General features: G+C 48.2%; 1 protein-coding gene across 1 annotated transcript in view; it reads right to left on the minus strand.

Moving 5' to 3' along the window:
* Positions 1 to 3,269: 3,269 nt before the first annotated feature.
* LOC144104445 (MFS-type transporter SLC18B1-like) overlaps positions 3,270 to 20,465 on the minus strand; it is a 30,492-nt gene continuing 13,296 nt past the window's right edge. The window contains exons 4-13 of the mRNA XM_077637443.1: positions 18,201 to 18,348; positions 15,380 to 15,448; positions 15,213 to 15,300; positions 11,852 to 11,991; positions 10,600 to 10,698; positions 9,227 to 9,318; positions 8,890 to 8,985; positions 8,325 to 8,399; positions 5,708 to 5,801; positions 3,270 to 4,795 (exon numbers count right to left, since the gene is read on the minus strand). Coding sequence (XP_077493569.1) covers positions 4,595 to 4,795; positions 5,708 to 5,801; positions 8,325 to 8,399; positions 8,890 to 8,985; positions 9,227 to 9,318; positions 10,600 to 10,698; positions 11,852 to 11,991; positions 15,213 to 15,300; positions 15,380 to 15,448; positions 18,201 to 18,348 — 1,102 coding nt within the window. The 3' untranslated portion in view covers positions 3,270 to 4,594. The remainder of the gene's footprint in view (positions 4,796 to 5,707; positions 5,802 to 8,324; positions 8,400 to 8,889; positions 8,986 to 9,226; positions 9,319 to 10,599; positions 10,699 to 11,851; positions 11,992 to 15,212; positions 15,301 to 15,379; positions 15,449 to 18,200; positions 18,349 to 20,465) is intronic.

Below are 20,465 nucleotides of genomic sequence, written 5' to 3' on the forward strand. Positions count from 1 at the left end.
GGATTTGAAAATTGTCACATGATTCCGCGCTCCAGCGTAGCGTTGCGCAGTTAGCACCCTCAAACGTGCCCCAACTGAGGAACACGGTTGGGCAAAGCCGTAAACAATTTATAAATCACCGGTCACAGCAGTGGTTGTGCGATGCGCGGGCAGCATACACAGTATTGTTCATCTTTATCGTGAAGAGTTCTAAAAATTTTCCTGCCTCAACTGCTGGCTCGCTTGCGGTGAAACTGAGCACAGAGGCAGGGAACCGGGGGGGGGGGGGGGGGCAACATGTTTCCAGAGGGGGCACCGCCCCCACCCCCCCCAACCTCCAGTCTCTCAATTGTCAGAAATCTGGCCCATGCAATTAAACACATCAGTTATAGGACTCTTAATGCAAAGCACAGTGGGGCTGAGCTACTTGGCTTCGTGGCCAGTTGTAGCCAGTGTCGTCACCATAAAGTGACAATTTGCATCAACCTTTCAACATTGGAAAATAAAAAAAATAGAAATATGAAATTTAGTATGTAAATGAGCATTAAATAAATAAGTAACAAAATAAGCTCGAAGTCTTGCCCCCGACTCGAAAAAAAAAGTTCCGGAGTCCCTGCACAGAGCTTACGTATTGTAGTAACTTATGCCTCGTAGCAAATTTGAAAATTGGCACTTAGTTCAGCCACGCATGAGCGGTGGCGCCATCAAAGGACCCGCGCACCCTTGCAACGCTCGCCCCAGCGCCTTTCGCGTCCTGGAGCTTTCCTCCGCAAACAACAGAGGGCGCCACCACCCTTAGTTGAAAAAAAAAATGGCGTTCCCAGTTTTGAAGCGAAAGCTTCACTACGCCAGGCTTTCAACAGGGTAGTGTAGTACCATTTATGACCTTGAAAAGCTTTAGAGATCAAACCGTGGAGCAAAGTCACGTAGGTCACGGAACAAAGTCAAGTAAAGGCCATGGTGGCGCCAAACCAAGATGGTGGGCCACCCCCCAAATCTGGTTTGTTTGGTTTATGAGGGTTTAACGTCCCAAAGCGACTCAGGCTATGAGAGACGCCGTAGTGAAGGGCTCCGGGAATTTCGACCACCCGGGGTTCTTTAACGTGCACTGACATCGCACAGTACACGGGCCTCTAGAATTTCGCCTCCATCGAAATTCGACCGCCGCGGCCGGGATCGGACACGCGTCTTTCAGGCCAGCAGCCGAGCGCCATAACCACTCAGCCACCGCGGCGGACCCCCCCCCCCCCCCCCCCCCAAATCTCTCGAAGGTCAAGGTCAAGGGCCGAAGATCTGGGACAACTTGCGATGCTGTATGACGGTGACGTCTATAAAAGGAAGGTCTATAAAGCACATCAATAATGGAGATAGATGCTCTGCTTGACAACGAGGGCGGAGCCACCCTCTGTGATGTCAATGGGGAGCTGTGTATATATATATATACCAACGGCGAGCCGGTGGGGTAGAAAGCGGTTTTGCGATGGAGGCGGAAGAACATCCTGTCGTGATAGCGCGCCGGAAAGCGAAGCTTCAACGTTTCAATGAGGCTAGGAAGAAACGCCGTGCCGAAGAGACAGAATTAGAACGCAGAGTCGGCGGTTCCTTTCGCTTCTCACCAGGTTTAACCAAAGCTAAACCACAGCTATTTTTTTTTTGTTCGTCAATCTCCGTGCGGGTTACGGGTTAACATATGCCCGGTTGAACCAGGTAAGTACCATTGTCAGACTTAAGTTACATCAGTACCCAAGCTCTGCGTGCAGGTTAACCGTAAACGAGCCAGTGGTTGAGGCGGGAAATTTGTTTTAAGTCTTCACGATAAAGATGCTCAATATGCTGACGCGTACCCGCCAAATAAAGAGACGTCGGCGTTAGGCTTCTCTGCAGTACGCTGCGACGGGCAGATGAAGCAATGATGACGTCACCTGCGACGGTGCTACGTTTCCAGAAGAGAAACGGTAGTTTCAAGGAAGAAAACCAGCGCCACGGAAAGTGAAGCCCACGAACTATTGCTTGGCGGCATCGGACGACACACGGCAGCATGTGGGCGAAGGCAGCGGTCACCTGAAAGTTCGGCTATAATGACGTCACCACAAGTTTCCCCACACTTCTCCAGCGTCGTGAGGAGAAGCCTGAACACCGTCGCGCTTTTAATCGGCGATTACGTCACCATTTTAAATGCCAGCGCAAAACTACTAGGCACGCTTTACCTAGATACTTCACACATTCGAATTCTTGTATAACGTCGAATTCTTGAAAAAAGCATTTCACCTTACGTTTCCAAGATTGTGGGGAACCAGCAATGTAGATTCGCGGTACCATAGCGCCACGCCCGTAATCGCCACTGGGCCCCATCTTTCATTTTTGAAGATCTTGCTTTTCGCCAAAGTAATGAGAAGGTTTTTTTAGCCCGGGTGGCCACCTTACTCAAGACGGCGCGCCCGTTTTTGGAAAGCTTTCTTTACTGCTTCGCTCACGTGATCTCACGTGATCACCCTGTATGTGCGCGACGAAATGCTGCAATATATCTGCATATCTACTAGGACAACCTGACAGGCAATAGCACGGGCAATAGCACGGGCAATAGCGGTTCACTATTGTGTCCTTATGCCAGGTGCTTCACTTAAGATGTTCTGCGATTTTTAAAAATAGCCCTTTTGAGTTAGGAAGGTGCTTTTTTTTTCGGAATGACATTTTCAGTGGTGTAGCGCATGAGAACACAGCTTAGACGTGCTGTCTAGTAGGCTGGTTAATTAATATTTGGTACGCAACTTTTTAACTATTGCTGATTAAATTCTTCTTAGTTAGCGGAATCCGCTCATCGCAGATACTGGCAAGTCGAATTAACTCACCGGAACTGACGTTTTCGCTCATTTACCACATGCATGCTTTGTTACACAATGGACGTTAATAGTTTTTAAGCGAGCGTTCGCGTTCACTTGGTTAATACGGTGCCGATGTCACTTAAAATCCAGCTTGAAGGAAAGACAAGTTGAATCCCGAGAGGAAAAAAACTCGATTTTATTCGCCATAAAGTGAGTCTCAACATTAATTAAAACTGCATGTACGCCTTATTTTTACAAGCTGGCGCCACTAGGTGGAACGAATTAACTGTTCGCTGCGCAGCTTCAAACAGTGTACAACTAAAACGCGAATATCAAAAACTAAGAAAAGCGGACGTGACATTTTAAACAACAATTGTAAATTCATGGCTAATAAAAATCTGTTAGCTGCGCGAACACCCTACGCAAGCGGTCCCGGTTTTGTTTTAACGCACAATTTATTGTCCCCCCCCCCCCTTCGGTGCATTCAAAGGGCACCTCATTTATTATATAACGTATTAAAATTGGGCCCTGTTCTGCGTTCACAATTACGTGACCGTGTTGCCAGAAACTGGTGCACTACTTAAGTTAGGCGGTAGCAATGGTCACAACCACCCGTACTGACATAACAGAGCGCATTTCCTCTACGTAACGCCACGCAACGTGAACAGCCTCCCCTTCCTAACGGCACTTCCTGTAGCTTTAACGATATATATGTACACACAGCGTTTAAGCGATATTTAAGGATCAGGCGTGCAGACCAGTTGAAGTGCCACTGAAGATAGAGGCGCCTGCATATATCTCTGACGAATGTTTGCCAAACTCTTGAGCAACATCTTTTGAGTGCTTTACCCTTGACGCCACTCAATCTTCCCTTAATTTTCTATTTTTGTAAGTGATATCGGTTCAAGCCGAAGAATGAGTTCAATACATGCTAAAACTGACACGCCCGCACCCGAACCCCACAGTGGTGCATGCACATCAGCATAAAGCTCTGTTAGGAGTTTAAATATAAGATAAACGCAGAAATGCCTGCCTGTGTGGCACACAGCACTAATAACATGCCGTAGGCCTTTCTCCTATACGGTACATGCTGCAGACATTTGCTGTTATATGTCTGCTTTTGAAATGATGTAGGCCTTTATCTTAAATAAGTGGCAATTAAGTTTATCCTATATTGATACAGCAAACCCTTGTTTTACACCTGTGCAGAGAAAATGCCTTCACAGTGTTAAGAGTAGGCCTTTCTCCTGGGGTGCTAGTTGAAAAATACGTTTTCAAGCATTTCAAATGTTCAAAGATTGCAGGAGTATCTCCAAATGAGGAGGCGGGAAAAAGGCCTATGCAGCTCAAATGCTGCAGGCCTTTACATCGCTTGAGGAGAAAGGCCTTTACTGTTAAAATACTGTAAGTCTTCCTCCCTCAGCACTGAAGCACGGCACTGAAATCCTTCCTCCCGCAGCGCCGTATGAAAAACACCTCTTGTCTTATTTCTGTTGTTCAATAACGGCAGGCTTATCTCGTAATGAGGAGGTAAAGAGAAAATCCTTTGCTGCTGTAAGGCCTTTACACCGCTTGAGGAGAAAGGCCTTTACTGTTCAAACTGCGTAGGCCTTTCTCCCATGACGCTGAAGGCCTTCCTCCTGTGGCGCTGCATGAAAAAGACCTTTCTTTCTCCCAATGAGCCAATGGGAGAAAAGTCCTTGCTGTACATAGGCTGCAGGCATTTCTCCAGCAGCCTGATGGGCACACACGGTGGCCCATGGGAGGCACGCAAGCAACCAGGCCGTCGAAGACTAGATCCGGCGGTTTCCGTTGCAGGCTCCGTAGTGCTGCTGATGCTCCACACGGCCCGAGACGGTGGTGAACTCGCCGCTGGTCGAGTTGGCGGCGAGCCTGCCCTGGTCCTCTTCCAGCAGCCGCCGGTGGGGAGGGGATCGAACGCCCTTGCCTCTGCTGCACATTTCGTGGATGTAGGCGGTCACCAGCAACGCCGCCTGCGTAGGTGAGGATCAGAAGGGGAAACATCAGAAGGGGGAACATCAGAAGGGGGAACATCAGAAACGAGAGGACCATGTGGACCAGAAAGAGAGGAGGAGGATCAGAAGGCAGGATCAGAGGTGAGGATGGGAGGGGAGGATCAGAGGGAAGGAGGCGATTACTATTAGCAAATTGAGTGACGATGGGACACGTTTTCGTGGCTGCACGAGCTGTAGCACGCTCTTTCTGTATGCCCACAAAGGCCTTTCAGGAATTGCAGTGTGAAGTGAAATGGAACAGTTTTGCAAGGTGAAGACTGTGTAATTAAAAAATATATGCTTTTTGATACAAAATGAGGATTATTTCACGATCATAGCGACGGCATTGGCGAACGTCGTAAAACGTGCTAGATGAGCTCCTTACTTGGGTAAGGAAATAAAATGTGCTGTTGGACTTAATTTTTAGCACGTGGGTGCTTCATTGCCTTTGGAGAATTGTACATGGCCGTCAGGGCACCCAATATCAATTATTAGATGCTCAGAAATGTAACTGCCCTTGGCGCATTGGGGCACGAAATTTCAGCCGTCCAGACGCATCGACAGCGTCTGGAAGGGGGTGGGGGAAGGGGCGCAAAGCACATGTAGCCATGCCGACCTCTCTCTCCCACCACCGCTCGAGCCAGAGGGAAGATCCTGATCTCCTGACCTCTGAACGGTAACGAGAGCTCTTGCCCTCGCCTTTAAAGGGCTTCTGATCTTTAGGGAATTCGTAAGGGCTTCGCTGTACAAGTTGGAAGCAAACCACGCAGCCTGATTACTTTGGACAAAGACGGTGCATTAGAGGAGACTTGGGGAATGCGAGCCCGGGTATGACTGTGTACATGCAGCGCAGGGTTTCCAGGCAGGCTGCCGGCCGGCACGGCCACTCACCACCACTGCCTGGAAGCTGAAGAGAACGAGGGTGCCCCATTCGTAGCCTATGTGCTGTAGCAGGACGCCCCCCAGGGCGGGACCCGTGAATGACCTGCACGAAGAACAAGGCACACGGTCATTACTCTGGACAGGGACAGCTTGGACTGCAGAACTCACTTTGCCACTGATATTTTGTTTTTTCGGACTAGTACCGCCCAGGCAAGGGAGCGGTGAAACGCTCCACTCTCCCCTGAAAGCCACCCCGGCGCATCCAACGAAGTTTTTGCCACAACCAAATGAGCCGAATCCACCTAGACAGAAACCGAGAAAAATGCGGATGTTTTTCGTCCGCTGCAACGCATTGGAGGCTGTTATGTGATATGGTTTAAAATTCCCGCATGTAGGGCCTATTTAATTTCGATAGTTGTTCAAAGGAAAGGTCATCGGGCAAACTTTAAATTAGAGCTGAACTTTACTTTAGCTCGGTATCTGGATGTCTCGTTTAAAAAAAATCTGATTTGCAAAAAACACTGCATTTACGTCGCTCGATGGACTGTTCAGCGTGCACGGACAAGCACGGAGAAAGTGGTTTCGTGAGTGTCATGCAGTACCTGCTCCCAATAGTCCAAAGAACACGTGCGTATTTTGATTCACACTGCAAGCTTGTGCTGTGAGGACCTTTGCGAAGAAATTCCCATTTTTTCACCAACGCAAGAAGGATAGGGTTTCATGCTATGCCAATAATGGAGCAGAATCTCGAGCTGCGTTTTGCTAACATGGCAGTTAAGCCCGGCGTCGCGGCAAGAGAGCAACGACGCCTTCTCCGTTTTTCTGAACAGTGCCAATATTTTTCTGTAGTCCAGCGTCGTCGCGCCTATATTGAAGTAACGCGACTCCAGCAAAGTGCCCACACTCGTCGTCGATCCGTATATAGCTATGACCGGTGGCCTGTTTATTCACTGAGCCTTTCCCTTACGAAAATGGTCTATAAACACTATGTAGACTTCTTATACTATTTGCCTTTCAATAGATATTTATTTTTGTCTGATAAAAGTCTATAGACTCAATCGATCTACCAAAAGGTAGGGCCATAACTCTATAGATTATCTATAGCCTGGTTTTAAGATTTTTATTGCCTAAGACTTCTCTAGCGTTTGTCTAAAGAGAGTCTATAGACTGTCTAAAGAAACTTTTTTAAAGGTTGAGTAAGCTGGCTCCTTCTAATAGGCCCTTCTATCTATTTGAGGGCCTATCGTCGAGACGCGGAATTGCACAGTTAAGTGTTAATTTTTAAATCTCCCGTGAATTAGTTTAAAACACGAAAAGATCAACCGCGCTAAAGTTACTTTGAAGGAAACCGAAATGGGCATTTCTTAAAGCGTCCATCAGTTTCACTAAAAATTTCGAAGTTGGATAAAAAAGGCCATTTTTCTTTGTTAACTAGCAACTAAGACGCATTACACATATGTTAAGCTGGTCAAGACGACTGCCTGCAACCGTGCGCTATACTCGAATTACCGTTTTACAGCGGCAACTGCATATGGAACACACACTTCTGAAGCTATGATGATAATGACTGGTTACCGAAGGGTAATTTTCCTATGCGCGTCACATTACGGTCGTAGAGTCAGTACACTGACTTCGTGTCCAGCAGTACAGACCAAGTTTCGTCTTTCGACAGACACAGCCTTCATTCCATGACTTATGGCACCACCGTTGGCACTTCGCTGCGTCGCACGAATATTCGTTCTGTACGAATATTCGCACAAATGACGAATAGTCACGCAAATATTCGAATCGTATTCGATTCGGTTTCGAAAAAGAACTATTCGTTCACCCTAACTAGAACCAGTTAAAAATCGTGCCGCTAGATTAATCACCTGTTCATAATGATACGAAGTCAGCATTCCATCTTTGAGAGCGGAATCCGGACTACCTCCCATTTCTTTTCTGTAGGCTGCTGCTGATGTCGATGAAAGAGTAGCGATTTAAGAGGCTGACAACTAGTACGCAAGCTTCTGCTGAATTTCTCGTTTTACAGAATAAGCTTAAACGTTGCTTTTAAATATCGAACCCGACCGAGGCGGCTGCGTTTTTATGGAGGAAAAACGCTAAGGCGCCCGTGTGCTGTGCGATGTCAGTGCACGTTAAAGATCCCCAGGTGGTCGAAATTATGCCGGAGCCCTCCACTACGGCACCTATTCTTCCTTCTTTCACTCCCTCCTTTATCCCTTCCCTTAAGGCGCGGTTCAGGTGTCCAAAGATATATGAGACAGATACTGCGCCATTTCCTTTCCCCAAAAAACCAATTATTATTATTATTATTATTATTATTATTATATTGGCACAACTTAGCTGAAACAGCCTCATAGTAATTCCAGATACTGTTCATTGTTCCTTTGATGTCCAAAATTATATATTTCGTGCCAAATGCTTTGGATTGAAATAAAGCCTGCTATGGAAGCTGTCACGTCACCTGGCGGTGTGATCAAGTAACCGCCTGTAGGCGTTTTTTTTAGAGGAAGAAGAGCATGATAAGCATGATAAGCCCGTGCATGACGCGGCTAGATCATTTCTCTGAACGAGGACTACCGCAGAACAACAGAATTGCGTATTGGAGCAAAGCGAGTCTGACCCGATCGACTGGCACAGTGTGAACATGGAGGACACCAGGCCGTTAGTGGCGATGCTCCGTTCGAAGCCCCGGTTCCTGCAACAACGAAAACAAAGTGTGCATCAGTACCTCCGTTTTCGTGACTGCATACAATGCACTCGGTGATAAGTCACTCTACACTCCGAGCATGCACCTGGGAGGATATGATGGTATATACTACCCAGTATACTGCAGTATACACTATCAGTATATCAGTATACTGGTACACTTGAAAGGAATACAGTAACTGACCAAGTCAGGGTCAGAAATTACGTTCCGGAACCCTTACGGGTTCTTCGACCAAGTGAGGCGAACAAGACGAGTGGTTGAAATTTGATGACGCAATGTCCGGATTGAGATGAGACATCGTTCCTTCCGCCCGGTTCACAGCATCGGGCGTCGATTGGATGAGCCGGATAAACGGAACGATGCTACTCGTCTACACGCGGTCATTACGTCACAAGCTCCGCATTTACATTTCAAACACTTATCCCCCATCCACAATCAGTGCGCTTGACAAGGCGGCCGAGTGGATCAGGTGACATACAAGGTGTACTGCAGGGTGGCCATGAATGCACAGATGGAGGCCCCTCCGATGCCGATTCCGAAGAAGGTCATGGACAGCAGGACCAGCCACAGCTTTCTGGAGGGAGGGGACAAGACTTGAATTGCACACGGTGGCTACCTTCTCGACTTGTGCCTTCTGCAACAATGCAGTTATCGTGATGTGCAAATGAAGGCTTTTGTTTTAATTTGATTCGTGATTTGATTGAGACACTAGGTGACTGGCATATGGCCAGTCTGGCCACGCTACATGTTTTTATGGTAGGTGCCCATCGTCTGAAGGCGGGGCAGTCCAAAGCAAACAGGGCAGGTGCACTCACGTTTTGAACGGGAAGAAGGGCAGCGGTCCGACGAAGAGCAGGTACAGGAGGATGAAGAATGCGCCGATGGCACTGAGCAGCTTGGTGTTCACCTGCCGCAGCGAAAGGAGACAGGTGCTGTTGTGGTGCCCGCTGGTGCCTGTCATCATCACCATCATCATGACCACGTCTACTGCAGGACAAAGACCTCTCCCATGTACCTTTAGTTTGGCCCTACCCTGCATCATATCGTTTATCGGCCAGTATATCTAACCTTATCCCGGCTCCTGGCTCCGTCTTCCTTGCCTTGATATTGTCATGAGGTGGTGACGGGAACTCCGCCGGGGTCACGTAGCACCGACTGGGGTCCGGTCTTGAGGAAGGCACAGAGCAGCTTGTAAGAGAATGCTTTAATAGGCTGGCTTACGCCCACTAAGAACAGCTCTGAAAACTCAGCGGCGGCGATAGCAGCGAACGTGCTCGGCGGTCGTCGACTAACAGAATGCCCGCCGCTCTTAGCCGTGCTCGATTTTAAAGGCGGCAAGGAAAGTTCCAGAACATAGTAGGCACACTTTCGCGAGGCTAGGAAAAATCGAGATAACTCTGGTCGCGTCTCGCGTCCCAGAAAATTGATAATGCGGCGTGCCTGCCGCGATAAGAAGATCCCCCAAGCGAAGCAGCGCCGGGGGGTGACTGAGCCAAAAGTTCGCCTCGCGAGCGAGAGCAGCAGGTTCCAGACAAAAAGCAAGCTTCGCGGCAATATCAACCCTCTTAACCCTAACGAGGTCATCCGCTTTTCGCATTTTGTGCCGTGCCTCATGTCTACAATTCCTCCTTATCATTTCAGCTAGAATTCGTTCGTCAACCACGGTCGTTGAGTGCACTGAACAAATCTCAGCAGCTGGTTATGCTGTATTAGTTAACTTCAGTTCCGTGTTATTCCCTTCCCCTCCGCCCTCTCCCCTTTTTTTGTTGCCGGAGGTATTACATAAAGGGTACGATTTTACTCAGATACACAAAGAGTAACGTGTATTTAGTACAGAATGTGATCGGTAACGCGCTCTTGAAAAAAGCCTTGAAGACTTTTGTCCACGCTTTTAGTTTGCACGAAAACAGGTGCTGGGACTAGGAAAATATTCCCTGTTACCTGACAGCCCAGCGTCCTCAAAACGGCCGCGCCAAACAGCTGAATTCAAGGTCAGCTCGCACCGTCCAGCATGGCGAACGGGGTAGGAACAGACGATAGACAGATGGCGCTACATTCCCAAAACGGCAGCGCTCGGGCGTAATATATATCCGGGTTATAATCACTGTCCTCAGACAGCATACTACTTCGACATAGCACCACACCATGCCATAAGGCCCATAACATACCGTAAGACATAGCTCCTTACCTTCTTGTCACACAGCCAGCCCCATACAGGAATGAGGGAGCCGTTGCAGATGCCAGGGATCATGAAAACCAGTCCGAGAACCGTGGTCGAGAGATGGAACTGCAGCAGACAAGGGGCAACGGGTAGTGGACGAACATTCGAACTGCAAGTTGGAAGCTTGAAAGTACACTGGGCCCATAAAACCACACCACTGTCATTTTATTTCACTCCTGCTTCCCAGGGCCTCGTTTGATGTAGTGCGGAAACGTGGTTAGGTATAAAACAAAAAAATCTAGACATTAACTCACGGTATAGTGTCATAATATAATATATACTTAAAAACATTTGACAGAAGTCTGTTTGGTTGGGAAAATTAATTTAGTAGAAAGATGACTGACGCCAACAAGGTTAATTTTTTAAAAACACGAAGTTTCCGGACCGGCTCGGTCCCTTCTTCATGGTGTGATTACGGGCGAGGCGCAGCTTGGCTTTTTAAGCCCTCGTGTTGAATACCTCCGGGTCAATGGCCGCAAACCAAGGATGTAAGACGAAGGAAGTGTCCCCAGGGAGCGATTAACATTCCTTCGAGTCTGCTGTATGTGCCACGACTCCAGAAGAAGCCTCCTGCGCTGGTTAGCTTAACCTGGTTTGACACAAATTAACCTGTTTGGCGTCAGTCATCTTTCTACTAATATATACTTGCTTAGTTAATGCCATCTTACTATCACCCTCAGCCCCGTACCGCCCGCTACCGGCAAGAAACTTCTCCCACCGATCTGTCCCGCGCCAGCAGAGACCACCTTATCCCCGCTAGCTTCATAACCTCGTCTGCCCACCTGACTATGACGGCCCATGCTACGTTTAATTGCGTCCCCGTTGAGCATCGTCAGGTGACCATATTGCGCAGCTGCGCTGGCGGACACCGTTGGCCTTAGTGCAACTCTTCACCGAGATCTCACGGTCGTCGTCGTCATCGAATGACGTCATCACACAGTAAGGTCGTATGTCTGGTAGGCTACGTGACCCACGTGGCTAAAGTGACCGATGAGAATGGGTCATGTACCCTTCATGTACCCTTGTTGTGTGATGACATCGTTTCAGGTCTACGTCTATAGGCAAGGTCACATGACTCACTAAATGGGTCCCGCGACCTTGCTGTGTGACGTCACCATGAAACGATATCACCATACACACAACACATTACGCGGTATATCGTAACCGTGCTACGGGGAACTTTTTTTCGCCACCTCCTTGCACTGGAAAGCACACTCACGGGCCTGAGGTGGGGCTCCAGGGTCGCCTGGTTGAAGCCCACGCAGACGTAGCTGCCGAAGATGGCCACGGCGTATATGTAGATCTGGGGACCGCTCCAGAACTTGCGCAGGTCCGTCGGAGTGCTTTCCTGCTTGTCGTCTGTCAGGGGACCACAAGGAGTTTTTGATAAGCTCGTACCAATTACCAGTTTTCTAAAGGGTGCAAGCTTTCTCATGGCCAGGTCTTTGGCTTCTATGATGAAGTGGTTGGGAATATGAATCTTTTCCAAACCCCCTCCCCTATTTCACCTTGCGCAGACGAAACAAGTTAGTCATGGCGCTCTTTTGCCAAGGCTCGCCTGGGCTATTACATCAAACCATTATCGCCATCATCGACAATCCTAATAAATCGCATGTTTTTCTTTTTAAAGTTTGACACAAGTTAACCGAAACAAACTGTATAGTTTACAGCTTTGACTTCTTAACAGGCGGCCACTTGGAAGGGCGGGAAACGGAGCTTAGTATTAGCAAGGCACAATGACGAATGTGGCAAAAGACGGTCCGTAGCATCACTTAATCACACCTGCAAAGCAATGCAATGTTTGTTCCTAACTTATTTTGTGCTGAAAAAAAGTTTGTGTTTGTCGAAATGTAATCCATCGCCTTTGCCTATTTCTCCGATTGCATGTAACAACTACCCGACGATATGTAAAGGGGCCAGGAATCTCTCAAGCTGCGGTATTGCAGCCTTAAACTTGCCCCCCCCCCTTGTCTGTAAAGGTGCGCGAATGATTGAATGAATAAATATATGAATGAATGAATTTGCTTCCTTTAGTAAGCGCATGCAATTGTTTACTCCTTTCTTGAATTGTTTTAAAAGAACGTCTCCTTTACGGATAAAATGAACTAGTCTGCACAGAAACTTGACTGTTTTACAAGATCGGCAGATCTGCAGAGAAATATATGGGGTCCAAGCGAACAGCTGGTAACAAAAATTAAACTGGTTTATGCAGAACTGAACAGGTTTAGGAACTATCAGCTCTAAAAATAACACCTAAAATAGAGCAACTAAAATAAAAAAAATAGGGCTACCAGCGCAAATCAACAACAGAGCGGCAAATTCCCCGCAAAAAAAGGCCGTCCAACAACAAGCATCCACATGGCGTGACGTCACGGTTAATTTTCTTGCTCCTGCCAGCCAGCGCAGTTAGGCTAGCAGATGAAAGGGGATTAACAGCGACGCCATGACTCTGGGTCGACGCCAATGGCTGCAGGGCCTCCTTTTAAGGGGCATCTGCCACCGCGCTTTCGTGAGTTGTACCGGACTATATGCATAGAGTATTATACACTAAACTGTATAAGAAGAGTGCCCGCCCGTAGGTCCCAGCAGCCGACTTTTGCACTCAGCGCGCATAGTGGAAGCGATGAAGTGCACCAGCCTCAGAGACGGCCGCCGAGTTTCACCAAATCTCGTAGGCTACAACTAAGCACTACAAGCCATGCCCGCAGCCGCTTTCTATGTGCAACGCCATCTGGCGGAGGCGTGGAACGCCGAGCTCAGCTGCGAAAGGGCTCGAGTGTCCACTCTTAGCGTTTATGTTACTTATGTTACGTAGTAGTCGGCCAGCTATTGCCGGCGCGACAAGAAGTTGGTAAACTCAGCAGGCACGTGACAAACAGACGAGTGTCGTTTCCGCGACAAGAGAAAGACCGTGGACCTGTGTGTGTGTGTTGCCGGAGGGGGAGTCCTGGCGATGGTGACGATAGTGTTGTGCTGGAGGCGCAGTTTCCCTCGCCCTTTGTATCACCCGGGCGCAAACCAACACCACAATAGGAAACCTTAGGGGCTGCTCGAGGGATGTGCTGACGGAAAAACACTCATTGCAACAGCTGAGCGGTGTCCACAGCACCCGCTGCTGTGGCAGCGAGCATGAAGTATGTGTGGCGCCCATTTCAAATGTTGCTCAATATTTCTGTACTCCACATCGCGCAATACGCGGAAGTCGCCTACACCGTGTAAAGTTTACTACTGAATTTCGTCTCCCAAGCAGTTCTGGTTCCCATTTATTAGGTCGAACCATGGCTGCGACGTCAATCTTGACTTCAGGTCACGTGATCGAGACATTAAAACTGCGATATATAATCGCTGAACATCGCTTTTTCAGACTGACTTTGTCACTACGTCCCATCAACTGGAATTAAAGAATCAGTCCGAATATTGCAGTGATTTTATTTTTATTCGTAACGAGACCTAAAGTAAACTTTGATGCCATATATAGGCACCGTTCGGAGGTTGAAATTGAAACAATATGAGAGAGGAAAATAAATTTTAAATTATTTAGAAGGTGCAGGTGAATTTCACGTGATGATCTGCGTATACTATTAAGTCTTGTGCATCATATTCCAAACGAAAGAACACACAACAAAAATGTCATCCACCATTTTAAAGGGACATGCCTTTAAATCTGCGCGTGAGCGTTTGTCCGGTGTGTCGAAGAAAAGTTAGCTCACCATGAAACATGCCACAGGTGCTCCGGAAAGGTTCTTTCTTCGGCCACTAGATGGCGCCACAGTGAAAACGCCGAGAACTGTGTGGCGCAATCTCGCATGCTGTCCTGTACTCGTGACAAATAGCACAAACTAGATCGTGGCGAGACCAAAATGTTTTTCACACTGGCCTTTGGCGCATACAAATCAAGCCGGATGAAGCAATTGTTAGCGTTTTGTCTTCACGCGACCGTACAGATAGTAGACAAGTCCGATAGGACTCCCCGCTCCACATAAGCACCGCGGGTGACACGCTACCTACTCAGAAAGGGACACGGTGCGAGGTAGGTGTGAACTGAATTTGTAGCACTGAAGTTCGCGATAGCTCCAAATGTACTCGCCGAGCCCGCAGTCGCCGATGCGATGGCACACAGGAACCCAAACACCCATTTTTGTAGGAAGCCCATAACATTACAAATGTATATCGATGTGTCGGTGTGAGAAGAATAAAATAGTTAGTGTTGCGCCAGTCCTTGTGCTTCTCCCGTGTATGTGGTTCGTCGAATGTTCTGCGCACATCGTTCATCAGTATCATCATTACAAATGATGTAAGTGAACGGACTGTCGCCTCTGGTTAGAGGGTGCATACCGCCAGCCAATGTGGGGTGCACAGAGCTTTCCAGCTTTCCTGCCACTGCTGTAGCTGGTAAAGTCCCAATCAGCATAGGTAATTAGCGCAATATTGGAAATGTATTGGCAAATAATGGCACTACAATGGTACAGTGTTAAGCCATTTATTTCCAATATTGGGCCAATTACCAGCGCTGCTTGGGGTTGTACTCGAATACATCTAACGATGCCACGCGAGCGAGAACCGATCTGCGAGTCGCTCACCTATGTTGGGGATGACGAAGTACGTGATTATAGCGACTACGAGCCCGATGCTGCCGCAGACGACGAACGGTGTCGTGAAACCGCCAATCTGGAACCCACAGAAAAACAGCGCAACCAAGTAAATAGTCAGCGGACTGTCTACGTAATGTGAAAACAAAAAGACGCACGTCGTAGAGGAAGCCGCCGACGGTGGGTCCCACGATTACGCCAACGCTGAAGGCTGTCTTCAGGGAAGACTGCAGAAAAGAGAAAAAGATTGCGAAGCGTCAGAGAACGCTGGCAGAACACTCGCTGAAGTCGGTGTGCACGACTGCCGCTCGCTTTCTTTTTTTTTTTTTGTGCATATACGTGGCAGCAGCAACAGAAGTGTTTACGTTCGATAAATTTGGAGTTAAAAAATGAGATGTTTGTCCCCCATTCAAACTCGTCATGTTAATGATGCCGCGCGTAGACTGCTTTAAGGACTTCATAATCGCTGAGTGGAAGTGGATCACGGTATGGTCTAGCCTTAGAAATGCGCGAACACACACAGGAAAAAAAATATTGACGTCATCGCAGTCTGCTTGCGACAACAGCCTATGACTGCGCTACTTACATTCTGTTTTATTTCTCAAAGACTTACAACAGCTCAGTTTTAAGTGGAAGTATTCTCTTCGTTCTTAGAGCATGGCAATCAACTGATGTGGGTCAACCATGAGGAAGGAAAGAATTCAAGAGAGACCCGTTACGTCACATTTATTGAAGCCGGATGTGAAGGCTCCTCCTTGACCCCCTCCCCTACTTGGCAGACGTCTCAGCGAGCTTGCGCATGCGCAGCAGACAATGCAGAAGACGACGCCGCTGCACCCGACGTTACTATTGGCTATACGCCGTCGGCCCAAGAATCCCAGTTGTCCTTGCGAAAGCGCGTGACTTCAGGCACAGCGTGCAGCTCGGATAGCGAGGGCCTCTCCTAAGCTTGCCTTCCTACATGAGGTCAACTTTGTAGTGTAGGTGGCGCTGTATAACATGCCGCGCTCCCACATACCTCGTTCGCATCATGCCTCCTGGAGGGGGAGCATATAGCAAGCGTCAATAAAGGCTCCGGGGCAGTTTTCCCGCCATGGTAACTATGGTGTGACATCTGTTTATTACAAACTTAACTCTGTCATCAGTGTACCTTCAAACAGCTCGATAGCCTGTACACGGTGGCGCAATTTTCGGCAAGACTGTATGTTAGCCGAGCGACGCAAGTGCTATTGACCGTCGGGACGGTCCAAGAACCACATCAGTGCACACACACTTCACTGGTGATAAACCGCAGCCAGGCTTTCCCTTCTCCACAGACGGTATTTGCCTCAAACACGGCGGCCTTTGTCTGCATATCGCCGACCGCCCCGCTTCCTCGTTGACGGGGTCGTTTTCCCTTTGTTCTGAGTCGCGTGAAGCGTTGGACTTCCAACGACGCCTCCTTCAGCCAGATGCGCTGTGCACCCACTGAATACGTTGGTCCATGCTCCTCTCCGGCAGTCAGCGAGGCGTAATCAATGAGACTGTGGACCAGCAGGCAGCTAAGCAAGCAGAATAATCGCCCAACGCAATCGATTGTCCTATAGCGGTGGGGGTTGTCGCTTCTATCGGTTTGGTTTGGTTTATGGGGGTTTAACGTCCCAAAGCAACAAAGGCTATGAGAGACACCGCAGTGAAGGGCTCCGGAAATTTAGACAGCCTGGGGTTCTTTAACGTGCACTGACATCGCACTGTGCGCGGGCCTCTAGAATTTCGCCTCCATGGAAATTCTTACGCCGCGGCCGGGATCGAACCCGCGTCTTTCACGTCAGCAGCCGAGCGCTGAGCCACCGTTGTGGGCTGCAGTAAACTCAATCGACATTTCAATATCTCACTATTAAATAGCGAGTCGGAGGCATCGGTATTCTGTTGCTTATACTTTTGTGTTTTAATTTACGCAACCAGAAAAAGCTTTAACAGAGGACTATATTTCCTCGCGGGCGGAGGAAGAAGCGTGTGGCGGTCATGAGTGGAGGCGGAGCTCAACTGCATAGTCTGGTGCGTCCGACTACACCAAACCATCGCCTAACCCTCAACGGGAAAATTATTAAAATGCGTTCTGCGAGTCTTTCCCTCTAAACACGAATACGCCTACAATGGAGTAAAAAGGGTGTGCGCTAGATTACAGCTTACTCCTTTTTTTTTACTCCTTTCTGTTTAGAGTGTTCCAACCTTCGCGCACACATTGGCACGCAGAAGAAATCTTCCGCGGCGTAAAGATCTACTTTCGGTCTTGGGGGTACCCATGTAAAAGGGAAATGAGGTGTGGACACTTATGGCAGTCTCTTCGCCCCGAATTAAGGCGAGAATTCCGGGCCTTTTTTTATTAAATTGGCTTTCTTCGGTTTATTTTGTTTACTTTAATGCGGTTCAGTTGACAAAAGCGATGCGGACAGAACAAAGAAGGTATACAGGAGGTACTCTGTATAGAAGATGCAAAGGGCTGAGAAGCATGAAAGGATAAAGACTACACGTGGAGACAATGAATGTATGAAACCGGTGTGGGCTAGAAGCAGTTCGGAGGTTTAAAAGGCCGTTGTTTTGCAGCGCAATGCGATAAGGGCTGTGAGGGTCATGAGATGCCAGATCCTCACCCTGGCACCCAACGTCCGGTAACAGTGCGGTATGGTATCTATAGTATGTGAAGCTGAACGACCCACAGCTGCACGTGCACAATGAGAAACGCCGTATTGGAGGTCTCAGGATTAATCTGGATAAATCGGGGCTCAATAGTGTGTACTGACATATCACATAGCATACGGGCGTCTCTTGGATAAAAAAAAATGGTTTTGAGGAAAGGAAATCACGCAGTAACTCTCACATAACTCGGTGGACACCCGAATCGCTAGAGGACAGCTTACTGTTTTTTTGCTCCCATATAGGCGTATTTGTATTTAGATTGCACGAACTTCGGTACAATACCGTGCTCGTTCGGCTCACCAGGACGGTGCCTATGCGGCCGGGGAACTCGGACATGACAATGGTGGAGCTGGCCGTGATGTAGGCGGCCGCGCCCAGGCCCTCCAGAATGCGAATGACGAAGGCCAGAGCCACGAACATCTTCCCGCCAGGAACAAGGTTCAGGAACCTGAACATGTGCGTGTACACGAAGTCAGACTCGCTGGTGGTCATTTTTAGAGCAGCAGGCAGAGAGTGCCACGCCTGATTTACCTATCGGCATTTTAGCCATTTGCTGCCCAGCGTTGCGAATTCGTGACATACCGTTTGCGCGCCGTGTTACAACATAGAGCTCGGATACAAAGGTCAGCAGCCAGCACTTTCATGGTTGAAATGTTTGGCGTCGCGGCGAGCAGCTGCGTAAAGTAAAAGGGGCGCAGACCTCCAGCTTCCAGCCAGCGTTCAGTTTCTCACTTTCTGACAAATGTAGCTCGGGAAATAGGAACGCTTTCGTTGGATAACACACTGTTTTCTGTCTCGGTTAGTGGCTTTCGATTTGGTCTTTCACACAGCTATAGGACTGCAGCTGCACAAAAGAGACTGAATGCTGCTTATTGCTAAATGGCGATCGTGCCGATTTCTCAGATTTTAGAGGCGCAAACAAATTTTCGATGCCTTCATAATTCACGCATTCAAGAGTTAAGTTATTGGAAGTTCTTTTCTTTTTAGAACGTTAGGTACATTTGGATCGTTCTTCAGTTTCGCGCCATCGTCGCCAGTGACGAAAGTAGAAGGCAAAGACCGAAAGAAAGGATGGGATGACGTTTCGGCTCTCGTGGAGGAGCCGAAACGTCATCCCATCCTTTCTTTTGGTCGGCGCCTTCTACTTGCGTCATGTACCATCCTGACCAGACGGGTTTCGGTCAGACTAGACTTCAAGCATCGTCGTCAGTGTCGGCACCCGCAGCGCCACCTGCCACTTTCCACCTGTCACGGTTGGAAGGTGCAAAAGTGTAGAGAGGGAAATCTCCCCTTTTATGGGAGAGGAGGGAGAAAAGTAAAGGAAGATGGGAAGTGACTGGTGGCCTAGCACGTCACTTCGGCGCCTGCCTCCACTACGGGAGGTCGTTGGTTAGAGAAAGCCACTGCAGAGTATCGCCGCAGTTAGCAACTTGACTGACCCGCCCTTATAAAAGTTGTCTATAGACTTCTTATCGACACTACTAGCTGTTTTCCTATAGGCATTTCTTTTTGTCTATTCATGCTCAATAGACTGTCCATAGAGAAAAGTAAACTAAAGGTGTATGGCCGTAAATCTATAGGTTGTCTATAGACTGTCCATATGATTTGTATTGCCCATAGACTACTCTATAGGATTTCTCTATAGAAATTCTATAGACGTCATAGACAGAAGTCTATGGAAGTACGGATTCACCTCCGGCTGTTCGGCTTTGAGAGAAGAAACAGAACATGACTGCGACAAATTCTTTGCTGTCACATTACAGCTAATGCTCAAACATTTGCGTTACCACTCGCAAACGTCCTGTTGCCTTTTTTTTTCTTTAGAACAGCCCACAGGTAGAACGGCATAAACGTACTACGTCCGCCGCTACAGCTGACGAACACTCTCAAGGTTCGGTTACACTACACATAAATACTGCAGAAGCTTGGACAGCCGTCGCCGTAGCTCAGTTGGAGCACCGGACGCGAAACTCGGAGGTCGGGGGTTCGGATCCCACCGCCTGAATGTGGTTGCTTTTTTCCTCTGCTTTCATATCAATTATCTTTAAAATTAGTCCCTTTATTAATCTCCCGTTGATGAACACCACAAATAAAAAACATCCTCTATGCTCCTTGGTATAGGTAACTATGGGCTTCCATCATGTATTGGCTTCCCTCGTGTAATAACGAGGGAAGCCCATTTCCATTCCCTTGTCGGACAACAAACAGACTTGCAACGCAGGCGCTGAGAGACTGCATCAATCACCTCCGCTGACAGTCTTCACCTGTCGCCTTTAAGCAATTGCTCTGCGGGGAACGTTCAGCGCGAGGCAAATCATCCCCGCGTGAGATTCAATCGCTGTTTGCCAACTTTTTTCTAAATTTCTGGCTGTCAGGTGATTAGAAGCGGCCCTTGCACGATTGTATATGGTATGGTTTAATTAACGCTGACGAGCCGAACCTTTCTGAGGTCTGAAGAGGATGTGGCAAAGTTGCCGGTGCCTTGGCAGAATTATGCTCTCTTCTTTTATTCTTTAAAGTATAACTGCGAAGACAGGAAATTTCGCGAGAATGTGCGCGAACACA

The sequence above is a fragment of the Amblyomma americanum genome, chromosome 9, assembly GCF_052857255.1.
Source record: "Amblyomma americanum isolate KBUSLIRL-KWMA chromosome 9, ASM5285725v1, whole genome shotgun sequence".
Lineage (NCBI taxonomy): Eukaryota > Metazoa > Arthropoda > Arachnida > Ixodida > Ixodidae > Amblyomma > Amblyomma americanum.